This window comes from Tuber melanosporum, assembly GCF_000151645.1.
Source record: "Tuber melanosporum whole genome shotgun sequence assembly, scaffold_98, strain Mel28".
NCBI classification, from domain to species: domain Eukaryota; kingdom Fungi; phylum Ascomycota; class Pezizomycetes; order Pezizales; family Tuberaceae; genus Tuber; species Tuber melanosporum.
Window position 1 is genome coordinate 30,117 of NW_003299148.1, and position 15,903 is coordinate 46,019.

Consider the following 15,903-nt stretch of genomic DNA (forward strand, 5'->3'; position numbering starts at 1 on the left):
GAGCTATTCTGGGATAAGGAGGCTGTTGATCTGCTTGTAGTAGGAACGAATGCATATGCGGCTGAGAAAAAAGCTAGTTGCCAGTGTACAGCTCAACCTGAAAGAGCAGCAATCTGACGAAAATAGAAGCCAGTGGGAGGAAAGGAGATAAGAGTCTTTCTATCCCTCTTAATCTATATGGGAGCTAGAAGGGGGATGGGGAGCCTAGGTTTTTAGAGCAATATATGGAGAGATTCAATCTTCCGGGTGATGACACTTAAGTGGTTCAGCCAGATTAAACACTACCTCCGCATATCCGATCCTGGGGAGACACTTTCTCAGTAATAATGGTACCATAAATTAGAGCTATTAAATAGTCTTATCCACAATCGGTGCTAGTAATACTATCTCCCATCTTCTAATTTTACTGCGGATGAGATGACAAAATGTTTCAGTAGCCGCAGTCTACACACATATCATATGCCTAGTAAACCTATTTCAAAAGGTCATAAGGTTTTCACATTGTGTGATGTGGATTATACATACTATTAGATTTTTGCATCGCACTCAGAGTCATTTGCTGAGCTGGTTCTCCAGAAGGGTCTAACCCCTACTGGCTCTGCTGTATTTCAACTAGCAATATCTTTGCCATATGCTACTTCTGGCCTACACTTCAATATATACATGGATAATTGTTTCCCCTCAACTACTCTATTAAAAATGTTACAAGAGGTTGCCTTAGGTGACTGTGGTACAGCACCGGTAAACCAGAAGGCTTTCCCCTCTCACTTCCATGATAGTCATTCCAACATACTTTAGAATGAAGTTACTGGAAGTCTATTAGGAATACCAAGATTCAATACCCAGGAGTCACCCTAAGTAGGGTAATCTCACCTGGAATCGGAATCTCTGGTCTCCAACACCCCCCTCTGGCCCCCTTATAGGGCCCACACATCATCATCCATATTAATCTCAGTTGCGTCCTGTGACTATAATACCACAGAATTGAAGGTATCTGAATAACACCATATATGTTGCCACCATCTATCCAGCCAAATCCTGTTTACAGGGTATATTAGAGGGGACCTTCAGCTAGGTCTGAGAAGTGGAACGGAGTGAATCTGTCAACTACTCAGAACGTTACTAGGCTTTAAGGATGTAATACCTTTGGCATGGGGCGTAGGTAACGGGATGTTTTAGCACAAAGAGATGGTATTGAAGGGTAAAGGTTCTCAGCAAGAGACAAATACATTCACACCCATCCTACAATATCTAGAAGAGTCTAGAACTCTGATAAACACTATTATAGAAGTTATTAGACTTTACGAAGTGTTGCAACCAGGTTTCAAAATACGTTGTAGTTATGAATACTACTTCTCATACTACAATGATGATTGAAATCTTGTTACCCAAAGCAATCAAGGGTTGCCAACAGTGGGAATAATTATCAATCCGGTAGAATAGCTTTCCACGAATTAGTAGGAAGTCTTCCGGAAGACATTTATAAGTTGGGTAAGGAGTTAGGGAGGTTTAAAGTCAGGTGACTAAAAAGGTGTTGCACTTACAGCTACCTTCACAGATACAACCCACAGATGAAACTGATCATTTTATCAATAACGAAGACAATTAGAGCCAACTCAGTTCAACTTGAGAACTAGGCCACAAGTCGAAACACTCTAAAGACTGGATAACTACTATTGGGAACAGTATAGTTCTGAGTTAGTTATTGTCACTAATGTGGCTTGGCAAGGAAAAAGGTTTTCACATGACACATGGTTATGAGTTACAGGTATGTTATTGTTTCACACATATGACTCATTCGAGTCATATGATTTGTTATGTGTGGGATTTGTGATGCTTTCGTACATGGCTCAAATATAAGTCATAGGACGTACGCCTGACGAGTATGCCTTGCAAGTGTACCTGGCGAATATGCCTTGTGAGTGTGCCTTGCGGGTATGCCTTGCGCATATGATTTATGTTTCGCACATGACCTCATTATGAGGTCATGGGTTTTACACATATAACTCAGTCAAGTCATATGACTTATTTATTGTGTTATGATTGGTTTATGAGTTTTTGCACATGACCTCACTATGAGGTCATGGGTTTTGAGCATGTGACCACTTTCGTCACATGACTAGTTTGTTATGATTTGGTTTCGCACATGTGACCACTTTGGGTCACATAACTACGGGTGGGAACACTACATAAGGAGGCCAATGCGGCCGTGGAGGATAGGTTCTTCACGCTTTGTTCTAAGTACTTTTCCTCATCCTTGCCATCGCTTCGCCCCAAGTATTTCTTTCGCATCCATGGTGGGCCTTCATACCTTGGATTCTGGAGGAGATATCTGAGTTCGCTCATTAGTTCCTAGGGTCTTTGATGTTAAGGCCTGTTAGGTGTTGCATGGCAGATTACTTGTTTGCTTCTCGTTTCGTCGCCTGCTGGTTATCTCACGATGCTAGCACTTCGAGCTATTCATCACGGTCACTTACGAGCCCCTTTCGGTAAAATGTCTTCGGCTTCCTGTCTATCGTCTACTCGCAGGTTTCGCGTTCGATTAAGGAAATTGAACTTTGTGTTTGGGGAAATCACTCATGTCATTCTTTGGGCCAGCTCATATTTCTTGTTGGGTTTTAACGGAGTCCTTAGTTCTCACGATACAAAACGTCCTTGGGTTAGACTGATGACCTTCCCAAGTTTAACTCGTCGTATCGGCCGCATCATTCCTCAGCTGGTAGGGCGGTACTTGCCCGGCCCCTCCTTGTTACATTACGTTTCTACAGTCAGAATCCTATGAAGTTGTTTATCACTGTTCTCTTGGAAATTTGTTCTTGCAGCATTTACAGTGGTTTGGTTGCGAATTGTGGTTGGCGGCTTCACCTATTGCAAGTAGGGTCTACCTTCTGTTTGTCTGCTCCTGTTCCTGCGCCCTCCCCCTTCACGTCATGTCGGTTTGGTGTACCTCTTGTCCATTGTTCGGTCTGTGCCTGTCACCAGACCTGTGGGGCTGGCTTTGGCTGGCTCTGCTTACTCTTTCCCAGCTCAGTTGGACTTTGGTTCGGCTGGGTTGGATGGTGTGGCTGGTGCCAGTGCCTTCGGGTGTTGGTGCTGCCTCATTTGTGGCTCTAAACTGTAGCTGGTGAGTCCTCCTCAGCTATACGATGTTGGGGGTTGGGGCTCTACTGGAGCGGCCAAGACCAGTGGCTGGATAGGTATAGGCTGTCCTGTGGCTGTCAGATGGTTGATCTGTCTGAGGGGCTGGGGGGCTGGATGGGCTCTGTGGTGTCTGGCTTATGGGGCTTGGGAGAGGCTGATTGGGGGAGGAGAGGCACCTGCGAGCACCAGTCAGGCCAGCGTCAGGTTGGGTGAGGTCTAATTAAGTGTGTCCAGTCCGGCTGAAGCTGTTGGGTGAAGCTGCTGAGTGCTGTAAAGCTCCCTGGTTGCCTGGCTAGCTGATGGCCACCTGTGCAGATAGTGGGTTGCGACCTCCTAGTTGGACTTGTGTAGGTCTTGTACACTGAGCTTCGTGGGGTTTATTTGGTTTCTCTGGTTTGGCTATGGGTCTGGCAGGAGGAGGCATGACACCACGGGTGGGAGATAGGCCCCACTGACCGGTTTGGTCTGTTACTATCTCTATGTATTTCCTTTGTTTAGGATGTTTTTGTTTAGGGAACAGGCAGCGGGTACAGGTCCTCCTCACCGGTATGCTCTTCGAAGGTAACCGGCAAAGTGGGTTCATAGGGTCGATGGCCTGGCATGCGAGTATGAGAGGTGGACATTTTGGTTGCCTCCTCCCTGCCATTGTGCCGTCTGTAGGTTTAATTTGTGTGTTTGTTGGTTTTCTACTGTGGAGGAGGTTTTGCAGGACAGTTTTCAGACTGTGTGGTAGTGATTTTATGTTTGTTGAACGAGGAACCTGGTCGGATCGGTCTTTTGCTCGGCTTCAGCTACGCTTAGTACTGGTTGGCTTCATACCAGAGGGACTACAGACTTGGACCGGGGAGGACGCTGGGTTGTTTGATGGTCTTGTAATTAGTTCTCTTACAGGCATGACTCGAGGATGGCAGGTACGGGGCCATAGACTTAGTTAGCTTAGAATTAGTGGCATACCGGTTAGCGGTATCCCTGTACTGGTGGGGGCTCATCGTATGCCAGTATTGGTGGTACGAGTTTAAATAAAATTAGATTGAATTCTAAGTACTTTTCCTACTTATTACTTTAACAAATATAAATCACCTTTACCATCTTTATCTTTTGTACAACATTATCATTACGCCAAGGAAAGTTCTTCAGAAAGAAGAGTTAGAGAAAGCTTACGATAGGCGTTCTCGATGGAAGACAAAGGTCTTGTACTATTGGTAATGTAGGCAAAGGCCTAGTGCTATCGTAAGACTAAGGAAAGAAACAGAAGAATTAGAGAAGTATCATTCCCTGTCGCCAAGAACTAACTATCCAAGGAGGGATCGTTACAGTTATATCATAATTAGCAAAGAGGGTGTGGTGATTTTCAGGGTCTCTAGGTGTTCACACCTTTCAAGAATACCCAACGTTACGAGTTATAATCAGAAAAGTACATAGAGGCATGATAAATAAATATAGTCCGTGAACACTCAGACACGGAATATAAATATTGAGGTGTCTCCAAAGCTTTAAACATCATCAAGCAACAGAGAAGAGACTTTAACAATATAATATTGTTTTTACAATTCTATTTTACTTTACCGAATTTACTTCACTCCTAGTAGTCATAAACTAAAAGAGTGAGCCCAAGGCTTCCTATATAATCTCTGTCTACAGAAACGAATTTCGATTGGCCTAGACAACTCTGAAGTCTATCAGATTGTTTCCACCTAACAAGGTCCCACTTGCCTGAGTGGTAAGGTTCTAGATGTGCAATGGCAAGATAATAGCACTGTTTATTTTCTATCAACTATTAATAATCTGGAGGATCATGTCACCACTGAACACAAAAAGCCTCACCTTAGCAGCACTAATAGCCCTGCTATATGCTGAGTATTTGGATCTCCTGACTGGGCAAAGGTTTCTATCCCTGTTATCACATATGATTACAACCAATACAAAGTAGGTGTGGATGTAGCCGATCAGTATAGAAGCTACTACTTCACTTAATTGAAGTATCTTCAAAACTGGCCTCTTATTTTTTATTAGCTGTTAAACATAACTATGATCAACTCCTACCTCATTGCACAACACCTTTCACTCCCCTATGAGTACCAGGCTTGTTCTCATACTTTTCATCTAACCCTTGCTGAATTACTTGTGGCAAATTATGGCTTCTGTACTAGGCTTTGAAAGTCTCGCAAATCCTATTACACTCGCGAAACCAGCCTGAGTACACCTTACTATAGTAAGCAACAGCAAAGGACAAAGCTTGCTCCTCCTACTGGCTCTCCTACTGAACACCACTTTACCCATATGTGAAGCACTCCAGTGGGCTACGTGCACTGTCGATTTATGTTATGTAACATGAATCAGAAGAGCAAGAGAGCACTCCACACTGTTACGAATGTGGCTTGGCATAAAAGAGGTTTTCATGTGACATATGGTTATGAGTCACAGGTATGTTATTGTTTCACACATATGACTCATTCAGGTCATATGAGTTGTTATGTGTGGGATTTGTGATGCTTTCACACATGGCTCAAATATGAGTCATGGGACGTGCACCTGGCAAGTACGCCTTGCAAGGATGCCTTACGGGTAAGCCTTGTGCATATGATTTATGTTTTGCACATGACCTCGTTATGAGGTCATGGGTTTCGCGCACATGACTCAGTCGAGTCATATGACTTGTTTATTACGTTATGATTGATTTATGAGTTTTTGTACATGACCTCGCTATGAGGTCATGGGTTTTGAGCATGTGATCACTTTGGTCACATGACTAGTTTGTTATGATTTGGTTTTGTACATGTGACCACTTTAGGTCACATGACTACAGACGGGAAGAATACTATATAAGGAGGCTGATGCGGCCGAGGAAGATATGTTCTTCACGCTTTGTTCTAAGTACTTTTCCTACTTATTACTTTAAAGAATATAAAACAAATTTACGATCTTTATCTTTATTGCAACGTTATTGTTACGCCAAGGAGGGCTCTTCACGAAGAAGAGTTAGAGAAAACTTACGATAGGCGTTTCCGATAGAAGACAAAGGTCTTGTACTATCGGTAACGTAGGCAGAGGCCTAGCGCTATTGTAAGATGAAGGAAGAAGAAGAAAGAGAAGAGAAGTATCGTTCCCCATCGCCAAGAACTAACCATCAGAGAAGGGATCGTTACACACACCCAGTATGGGTGTTTTGGCCCTGAGTATGGCATTGGTCTTTGTCTAGAGTATTACAATAAGAGGCACACAGGACTTTTTATTTCTTAGTTAATTTTTTAGATCTTATTTTAGCTTTGCTTGAAGTCTTCTTTCAATCTATCATGATCATTGTGTTTTGAGTGCAAGATGCAACCATAGTCATTTGATATCACACACTTGATTTCTAAGCGCCAAGCTTCCCCACTCAGTTTAGCGTACCTGGAACCATTTTTGACTGTTTCAGACCGCCCAAGGGATACTCCGTCTGTATCCTAAACAATTCGTAGCAGACTGTGAGGGTAATTGTGTGACGCGAACATTTTATGGCCTTTTTATATGCCCCCACGTCACTTTTACAATATAATATTATTATGTATGATAGAATGCCGTGAGGTTATGGTAAATCCTCCCAAGCGTACTGGGAATCTCAATCCAATCTACCGGTATTGACCGTATCTGAAGCTGGATCGGATGCCCTATCTACTGCTTCGTTCCTGAGATGTAAGGGTCAATAGCAAAGATATGCAGCCGGAACCGTGGTTTGCATTGGCCAGCCTTCCTGCATTTCTCGGGATTTGCTCATTGGGATTCTCAATTTCTTTTTCCCGAGCGTACCAAGGAGAAGCTGCCCTAGGAGTTCTTCAGAAAAGAAAATTTCGCCTTATGTATCGCCCAATACCGGTATCTCTAGAAGGTGGGTGGGTGAGGAGCCCTAAGTGCACTTGAAAATGCATTTCACAATGCCGGTACTTGGCCGATAGGTTCCTGAAAATTCCTGGGTGCGTTACCGTACCGTAAAAACTCTTTCAAATCCATTACCCGTATCTCCGCCAGCCCAGAAACCCTTGTGATCCAGAGATCTAAACTATTGAGAAGAATCAGTGTTTTTCTTAACACGGCACAATGTTTGCCCATAGGATGTGTTTTGATCTCATTAACCAATATCCGCAGTTCTCTTAACCTCTCAAACCAAACCTATCACGGGATAACGGGCTGATTTCCGCTTGCGATGATTATCAAGTCCCCGCCCGTGTCCGCACGGTACCTAGGAACGGTGATTTTGCCGATGAACATCAATCGTGGTCATCGGACTTGCTATCGGAGGTGATATGCTGTTCTGTTCCCACCGGAAAGTTTAGGAGGCAGCCGGGGTGTCCCGGACAGGCCACTTTCGACGTCCCACCTCGCCAAGTGAGGGAGTTAGAATAGTTCTCCCTCTACCGGTAAGTGCCCAATCCCCCCCACAACCAACCAAACTCATGATCATTTACACTGGGTCCGGTGATTTTTGCGGCGGGACCTTTTGCAAGTCGTCTGGCTCTCAATCTCCACGCTGCATTGTCCACAAACCACAAACACAAGAATTTAACTTGGACGGGCGGACGGATACCCTGATCCTGAATACGTAACCAAGAGCTCGTCATGGCTCCGAGACCCACAGCAGTGGGTATTGGCCATTTCTTTTTTTGAAGTATTTGCAGGCAATTGTACCGTGTGACTTTTGTGTCAACTTTCTGTGGGAAAATTTTAGTCGTGTAACAGTCGACGTATCCTCCAGCTAAACTTTACAGCTGAAGAACCCACCAAAGGAGGAAAGTCCAAGTGGTTTCTAATGATACAAACGCTAATATAAGTTCTCCTTCGGCTCCAGAACTGTGTATAGATTCTAAAAACGAACAGAACGGTGGCAAGAATATCGTAATTTTAAAGATTTGTTGAGGGGAGGAGCTCAGTAAGATTTCGGGACACAAAGCCGGCGAGGCATCGAAGGCCTGCCACAGCACTGTAAAGGTCATACTATGACCCTATCACCACATAGCGTAAGGACTAGACGTCCAGAATTTCCCCCTTCGGTTTAAGGGAGAAAACACAGCGAAAGGATCCCCTTTCAGCCCTCAGTTGAGAAAAGTAACAGGAAAAATGGGACTGACCCTTTTACCCGTAGAGGCAACCCCAATGGCCTCGCGAGATTCTCAATTAATCCAACTTTTGCGGGATAACACCAAAACAGAGAGGAGCTCTTGAAAACACATAGGGTGGTCATAGAAAATGACTGACAACGTGAAGCGGGACTAAGCCACAGGAAATTTGTTCAAAAACTTGGAGGTATCCGAAGACTGATCTTTGATTCAAGAAACAGAAAACAGCGCTGGTACGATTTCACAGATTACTCGAGTAAAGTCGAGGTCCCTAACCCCCAGGTATGCTACGGGCAGTATACCGCTTTAGGTATCATGGGGAAGTATTTTTGTTGTCGCCTGAGATGTTGTGCCGTACCGTACTCTTTGGTTCATTGAGCGCGGAGGGTCCAGGCCAGGTGAATGGCACTCTGCTTAGCACCACATTACAGTAGCAGTAAGCAAATTTCGGGCTCTTGACTCCGGCGTTAAGGTTGACCGGTATATGAGTTATAAATGCTCAACTTATTATCATTTCGGACTCTAGGATTGGCCATTCGATGGTCCCAGTCATCAAAAGCCCACCTATTATTCATACAAAAAAATAGCAGCGCCTTCCCATAAACTTGTTTGTGTGTTCACTTCTTCCAAAATGCCTCTCCTACGGTACTGTTCCCAACAAAAGCTAACTCTATCGAACAAGCAGAGTTTATTACAAGTAGAGTTAAAGAAGGGTCAGTTCTGGGTTGTTCTATTAAAGAGTTTTTCTGTTGTTGCTGGGCCCATTCGTTGTTCGACTTGGTTGCCGTGAGGCCGATTTCAGACTCCCAGCACCTATAAGGATTTTTCCCGTCACAACCAGACAGCCTCCCAGGCAACCCGGATTCCCCCTACTAAACAGATACTGATTGGTGGGTTTTTCATCAGGAACCCGGTGGTGATCACACAGTTGTCACGGTTCATCCAAGTTAACCCCGGAAAGTTTCTTATTTGGGTTTAGCTGTCGGGAAAGGGTGTGTCCGGGTCGCCTGGGTGGCTGTGTCAGTGTCTATCGGAGTGAAAAAACAAGCGCCACAAAACACAAGATATACGGTAGCGGCAATTGAGCAACGTTCCAGGTTTAGGTTTTTCTTGATTTAATGCAATGAGTCAACCGATAGGATTGCGCCTTATTGGCGAGTCATTCAACAAGACATTTTTTATTTGTTTTCTTATTCTGCTCTCTCTTGCACAGGGTAAGGAATTTGTTATGGATAAGGTTTCACAACCTGGCAAAGTTAACAGCCTAGAAACGACTTAGGGTCGCGCTGACCATCCCCTCGCCCGACGTTCTTAGACGAAACAAACATCCTTAGGTGGTAAAACAACAATACGGATATTGAGGCTCTTGCTTATTTGTGGTATTCCTGCCCCATTTTTTTTATCATCCATTTTCTTATACAGGCGGGGAGACTGCCGCAGTCGAAAGAGATTTGAGGTTTGTCCCGACAAACTCGTTAGTGAATGAGGCAGGACAAGTTCCCAGTGCGGAAGCCCCTGCGGATATTCTGGGAAGTCAGGGCCAGAAAAAGTTAGATAACGGGTGCCAAATGAATTGTTCGGGCGTTCGGTAAGGGAGTTGACGCAACAAGCACAGCCTTTCCTTTTTTTTTTTCTCTTCCTTCCACAGTACTTGTATGAGTACTGTACAGCACAGTGTTGTGCACAGTACCGCACTCGACTCTCTTTCCTCCCTTTCCCGAACAAGGAAGAGGTACGGCATCATCCATCTCTAGGGTTTATCTGTTGAAGAGTCAGAGTGGAGGCGAGAGCACGATTGGTCACAGCAACCTGCAGGGTTACACGGATCGCTGATTCGGTGAACAGGGATACCGTGCAGCCCCATTTCATGAGGAAGCAGCAGCGAGCCGGCAAAGTCCACATAGAAAATCCGCAGTCATTAGCAGCGGGCTGCAAATGAAACCGCTTTGTATGATGAATATGACGGCGAGGGGAATACAAAGGTACAGTATAGATTGCTGGAAACCCCTGTCTCAGGGTGCAAAATACAAATAGGAGAAAGGTACATTGAGGGAGGTTGAAGATGGACCTCGGATGATGGGCCGATAGAACGTTTTATGAGAACTTTGAAGAACGGGAACAGCAGAAGCCAGGCTGTAAATTTCATCGCCTGCCGTACGTACACTTTAGTAAGATGGAGAGAAGAATAGAGGGCGGAGTGGAGCGTTAGATTTGCCCAAGGATAACAGGGGAGTGAGTGAGGATGGGTGAATGGGAAAATTGTGAGCAAGTGTGGTGTGCGAGTAGTGTGGTGTGGGCGTTACTGTAGTGTGTGGGTGCATGTGTGATAGGGACTTGGGGGAGGGTGGGATGGTAAGTTGGGAGACTGTACGAGTAGTTTAGTTCAATGGTGAGCCATACCAGACCGGTATGCTAATCGATGGAGGGTAGGAATAGGGTGAGAGAGTGTGTTTGGTAGAGATGAAGGGAGAGAGGCGGGACAGTATTGCATAGGAGAGAGGACAGGCAGTTACTCATCCTTCGTTTGCGGTGGTAGGCCCCACTCAAAACAACAAAAACTCCTTCCTTTTCCCCCCTCCCATGACCGACCGAGAACACTTTTCTGCTCTTCTCGTATAAAGAATCACGCAATGAACAAGATACAGCCCACCCGTTAGATTGACGATACGGTTTCTGTCCGTCAGTCCACTCTCCACTCCACTTTCTTGCCAGTCTCTCTTGGGCCGCACAACTCCGCTCTCCGCTCTCTCTCTCTCCCTCCGTTTTTTTTCTATCTCTTGCTCTCTTGCCTATTGTACGGATACGAGGAGTACGGTACCTTTCTTATTTTATCTTAATTTGTTTTTCCATTACCATTATTCCTTTCTGTGACCTTTCTTTCTGGCCTACTCTATCCTCAACCTTGACAAACTGTCGTCGTTGCCTACGCCCGAGACAAGTTTGCCCAACGGACTCATAATCCAACTCTCCCTTGTCCACCGAAACTGTCATCCGTCCGTCATCTGGCCGCTTTTTCGCCACTGGACCCCTCCCAAGATTTCGCACCCCCTCTAAACACCTTTTTTGCTACCTAAACATCCTTCCCTTTCCACCCCCCCTCGCCGCCTCAAGCAAGCGCAGGTTTCACTCCACTCTCTAACGGCTTGCTCACACTCTCACTGGCAACGCGCCTGGCTCATTACTCATTCTCTTTGTCCGTCCCCCTTGCCCTCTCTGTACCTTTTTTAAATATTCAGCTATCGCATCTACTTGCTGCTCTCAGCAGCCACAACTATCCATTCATATTCACCTGCCATCACTACCTTTTTTGCTGCGCTATTCCTCTTCACTTTCATTAGCCATTCTCTGTTGCGACAACATACTTGTTCTGTCTGTCAATCTCTTTGCGGACGACCGGCTCGGTTGCAGCGCTCAGCTCGGAGCCGCCGTGCCACGACCCAGCCCGGGTGGCCCTAGTGCCTAAACGCCCCCCCGCCCCTGATCAACTCAATAGTCCCCCCCCCACAGCCAACTCTACACGTCTCTCTCCCTACCCTGGTCAAGACTCATTCTCTCTCACTCGATTAGACCATCACGAGGCGCTGAGGCAAAGTCACAGCGACCTCTAGTTCTCTGAGTCGCCATTTACAAAAACGCCTTCCATTACAATCGCCGGATATCCTCCCTTCCCAGGTTTGGGATATCACAATGCATCCTGCGAAAATCACTGTTGCCGAGATTTCAGTCACCGCCACCCCTATCACTTTAACTACAGTTGCTGCTGTTGATGAGTTTGGAAGTACTCAATCCTAAATTTTCTAAGAGACATAGTTACCTCTTTGTCGATATATTCATCAACAGCTTTGGAAAACAACGCAACAAAAAGAAAAAGAAAAAAAAAATACACCTTGGGATATAGACGGTGACTGGAATTCTATTCGGGAAAGAAACGATTTGCTTTCGTTATTTTAATTCTGGGTTTTTTTTTTTTTACTGAATTTTTTTCCGGGGTATTTCCTTCTGATTTTCGGCTACGCGTCTTCATTGGGCATAAGGAAGTTTCGGTTTTCGGTTGGGCGCCTTGGTTACAGTGGTATTTCAATATTCGGATCGTTATTTGGAGGGTTTTCATTGCTTCGACCGACAGGATTTTTCTACTTCGCCTCGTTAAGTCATAGTCGTCACCGGGCTCACGTCTCCGACAACGATATATCGCGAACACCAGCCACTCCAGCTGGTATTCTCTCGTTGCCGCCACCCGCCTGACGTCCGGTTCATCTTTCGAGCTATCCTGTATCTTGTCACCATTTCAGTGCTTTCTTTAAGTACAACCTTAGAAAGCCTCAAATTCAACTAGTACCCTCACCGGGATCGACCTACTTTCCTGAGATTGTCAGTATACATACATATACGGCCTTGAAGACGGAATAAGGATTCAGATATTATACATCCCGGTGCTCCCTGAAAGGGAACCTTTACAAAACAGCTAATATTATATAACGCATCTCCACTCAATCCTTTTTTCCTTTTTTTTTCTTTTTGAATCCCAGTTTTTTTTTGCCCGCAATATGACCCTGGCACATACACCACCCACGGCAACAATTACGCACTCTCGTTACTCTTATTCACCTGCGCCCTCAATAGCCTCATCAGCTTCGTCGTCCCAATCCTCTGGTTGGTCCGTGGCATCGGCGGTATCAAACACCACTTCCGTTGCCTCGTGTACCGGCGGTGCCTCGGCTCCAGGGACGAATATTATCCCCTCCCTGAATATTCAGCGTCAATTTGCAGGCTCGGAGCAAGATGGTTGGCTACTCCGAAAAAGAGTATCGGTCTCTAGCCTTCGAGGCAGTGATTCAATTCAACACCCGCACCCTCCCTCAGTTACAGTTGCTCAGGAACCGGTGCCCATAGAACAGCGTCGTAACGCCCGGAGAACTAATCGTTTGGTTGAAGGAGCCAACGCTGGATGTCCTGTATCTGAAGGTTGCCCGTTACCTCCTGTACCTACCTTACAAAGGCAGGTTGATCGGAAGGTTAACTTCGTTGACAATCTCGTTGGTATGTTAAGCACTCGGCCGAGGATCCTTTTCGATGAAAGTTTATACGCAGGTACTAAGATTCATATTACGATAAAGACTCCGCAGCTCAGATTGTCGAGACAATATGGCCGCCCCCGAAGATGCTTATTTGTGCAACCCCAAAGGATAAGGTTCTTCCGCTCCGGACATTCATTCAGGAAACCCTCCGTAGATCCCGGACCAGTTATTCAACACTCCAAGTTGCTCTGTACTACCTGATTGTAATTAGGCCTCATCTTCCCCCCCGGGATTGCGATATCAGCAGTTTACCCGCTGAAGAGGCACAGATGACTCGTGCCAAGCAATGTGGTAGAAGAATGTTCTTGGCGGCTTTGATCTTGGCATCAAAGTACTTACAAGATCGTAATTATTCTGCGAGGGCTTGGAGCAAGATTTCAGGGCTGAACACGCAGGAAATAAACGTCAATGAGATGGCATTCCTAGACGCTGTCAACTGGCGGCTTCATATATCGGAGACCAATTTCCAGAAATGGACTGATCTGGTATTGAAGTACACATCGGATCACAACCCATCCTCGGCATCTTCGGCCCGGGCCAATCCGTGGGTTGATGAAGAAGAACGGAAGAGGGAGTGGTGTGATTTGGTCTTGAAGCTTTCGCCGGATTTGAACGAGGCGGAGTTATTAGCGTCTGGGGGATTAACACCTTGTGCGGTAGATGCAGACATAGTCGCGTCCACCTCGCCACTTACGATTGAACCCTTCGTACCTATAGCTCCTGCCCAGCAGACTCCGGCAGCACCCGTAGCTGCCCAGCCCGTTGCTACACTTGCACCCCGAGCAACCGAGCACCTTCAAACGTCACACCCCCATGCGTTTAAAGCACTTCATCAACCCCTCCCAAAGGCGCCTGCTTTCCGCCGCTCATCTTCGTCACAACTGCACTCTGGAACAGTGACCCCTGCAGCGGGAATCTGTTCTAGTCGGCTAGAAGTGACATCTGCATCTCGGTGCTCTGCCATGGCTTCCGTAGCCAAGATCGCCGAAAATGCGTTATCCGGAGCTACAATGGAGAAGTTCCCATTCGCACCAAGAAGAGGATCTGATGCGCTACCTCCACCTGTCCTTCCTCCGTCTCAGGGTGGCTGCATTCGTAGATCATCCTTGTCAGCTTCCGTGTCAAAGCCTGGTCCCTCAAGCTCGCCAGCATTCCCGAAGGCTAAACAGAGCTGCGAGTTGAGCAAGCTAGTTTTCACTACTTTTGCCCCTCCTTCACCTAGTTCTGTTGCGTCATCGGTCAAAAATATTTGCACCAGTCCCCGGAAAACCGGCGATCACCGTATGACTCCATGTGTATCGCCTAAATCAAGAGAAGCGGCATTGAGTTTGAATATGCTCAAGGAGACTTATTCCCCATGCTCGAGCGGTTCAACCACTCCCACCGGATTGTCGAGGAAGAGGAGCTACCCTGAAAGTGCAATGGAAGGTCACCCAGGAAGCGCTCTAAGAGTAGAGGCCAATGTTCATGGGTACGCAGCAGACGGGACTACTAGCGTGACTCCAAAGTTCAAATCACTTAATAGTGGTTTTCGGTCGCCGTCTCTAGCATATGGATCTCCAACCAGAAGCCCTGCACCCGATAGGAAAGGCAAGAGATTGAGGTGCGCCCCGGAAAAGAAAATGGGAGGAATGAATATGATAGAAGGAATGTCGGTGGCACAGAATGTGCGATAGGCACAAGTGGTATTGGGTTCGCTTTCATGTAAACATCATTGTGTGCAACCTTTTTTTCTTATCTTTTTGAATTCTCTGGTCAACCGTTATGGGGGTATTCTGATTTTATGGACGTTGCTTTTGTTCCCTTTCGAGGCTTTGTCAAGAGAGGCAAAATACGGTGTTCTGGTTTTTTATTCCTTTTTCCACTTTGTTTCTGTCAGGCTTTGTTCAATTCTTTCCTTATCCCACTGCGTTTTTTACATAGCAGATAACTAGTCAATCGCTTATTATTTTCTAACCAGCGGGATCAAGCAGATTCCCTTTTATATAACATCTGCGTTCAAAGTCTTTCAAGCAAGCAAAGGAGAGGTGCGAGAAAAGAGAAGGTTGATTTTGTACGGACATTTATTTGCTATATGCCCTAACGGAACAAGGGACAGCTTTCAAGCATTCTGGGACTTGATATTCAGACTATGTGATTGAGTAACTGAGTGATATCGGTAGATTTCTTTTTGCTAAGTATGCTCATTTTTCCTCTTTCCGCGAATAAATTTCTTTCTTTTTTTTCTGGAAACGGTGTTTCATCTAAATCTTAGGTTTTGCTAATCCCCTTCCATCCACTGGATGACGACAGTCGAAACCAACCAACCCCCCCTCCCCTCAATACCGATTAACTAGTTGACCCTGGTCTAATATTTACCCGTGGCCTTTTATATCCACATCACACGCATAGCAGATAAAGCCCTGGCCAAGCTAAACTAATCAAAATCTAACCCGGACATGATCGCGGTTCCTACCCACAGCGTATAAACCTTACGTTCCCTCCTGTCCAACCCCATCGCCGCATCACAGTAGATCACTCGTGGAGCTACCGCGAGCCTCCTCCTTGTGGGAAAAAACTGCGCTAAGAATCAAGTTTAAAAAATGTCCCCATTA

At 45.8% G+C, this 15,903-nt stretch overlaps 2 protein-coding genes; one reads left to right on the top strand and one right to left on the bottom strand.

Moving 5' to 3' along the window:
• Positions 1 to 9,405: 9,405 nt before the first annotated feature.
• Positions 9,406 to 10,377, bottom strand: GSTUM_00012163001 (uncharacterized protein; the record flags this gene model as incomplete). XM_002842380.2 has 1 exon in its annotated part: positions 9,406 to 10,377. One exon carries the CDS (start codon positions 10,375 to 10,377, stop codon positions 10,150 to 10,152), a length of 228 nt encoding a protein of 75 aa, XP_002842426.1. The 3' UTR covers positions 9,406 to 10,149.
• Positions 10,378 to 12,778: 2,401 nt separating this feature from the next.
• GSTUM_00012164001 (uncharacterized protein) lies at positions 12,779 to 15,417 on the top strand (the record flags this gene model as incomplete). XM_002842381.2 has 2 exons in its annotated part: positions 12,779 to 13,271; positions 13,349 to 15,417. The coding sequence occupies 2 exons, from the start codon at positions 12,779 to 12,781 to the stop codon at positions 14,983 to 14,985; spliced, it is 2,130 nt and encodes a 709-aa protein (XP_002842427.1). The 3' UTR covers positions 14,986 to 15,417.
• Positions 15,418 to 15,903: the final 486 nt, after the last annotated feature.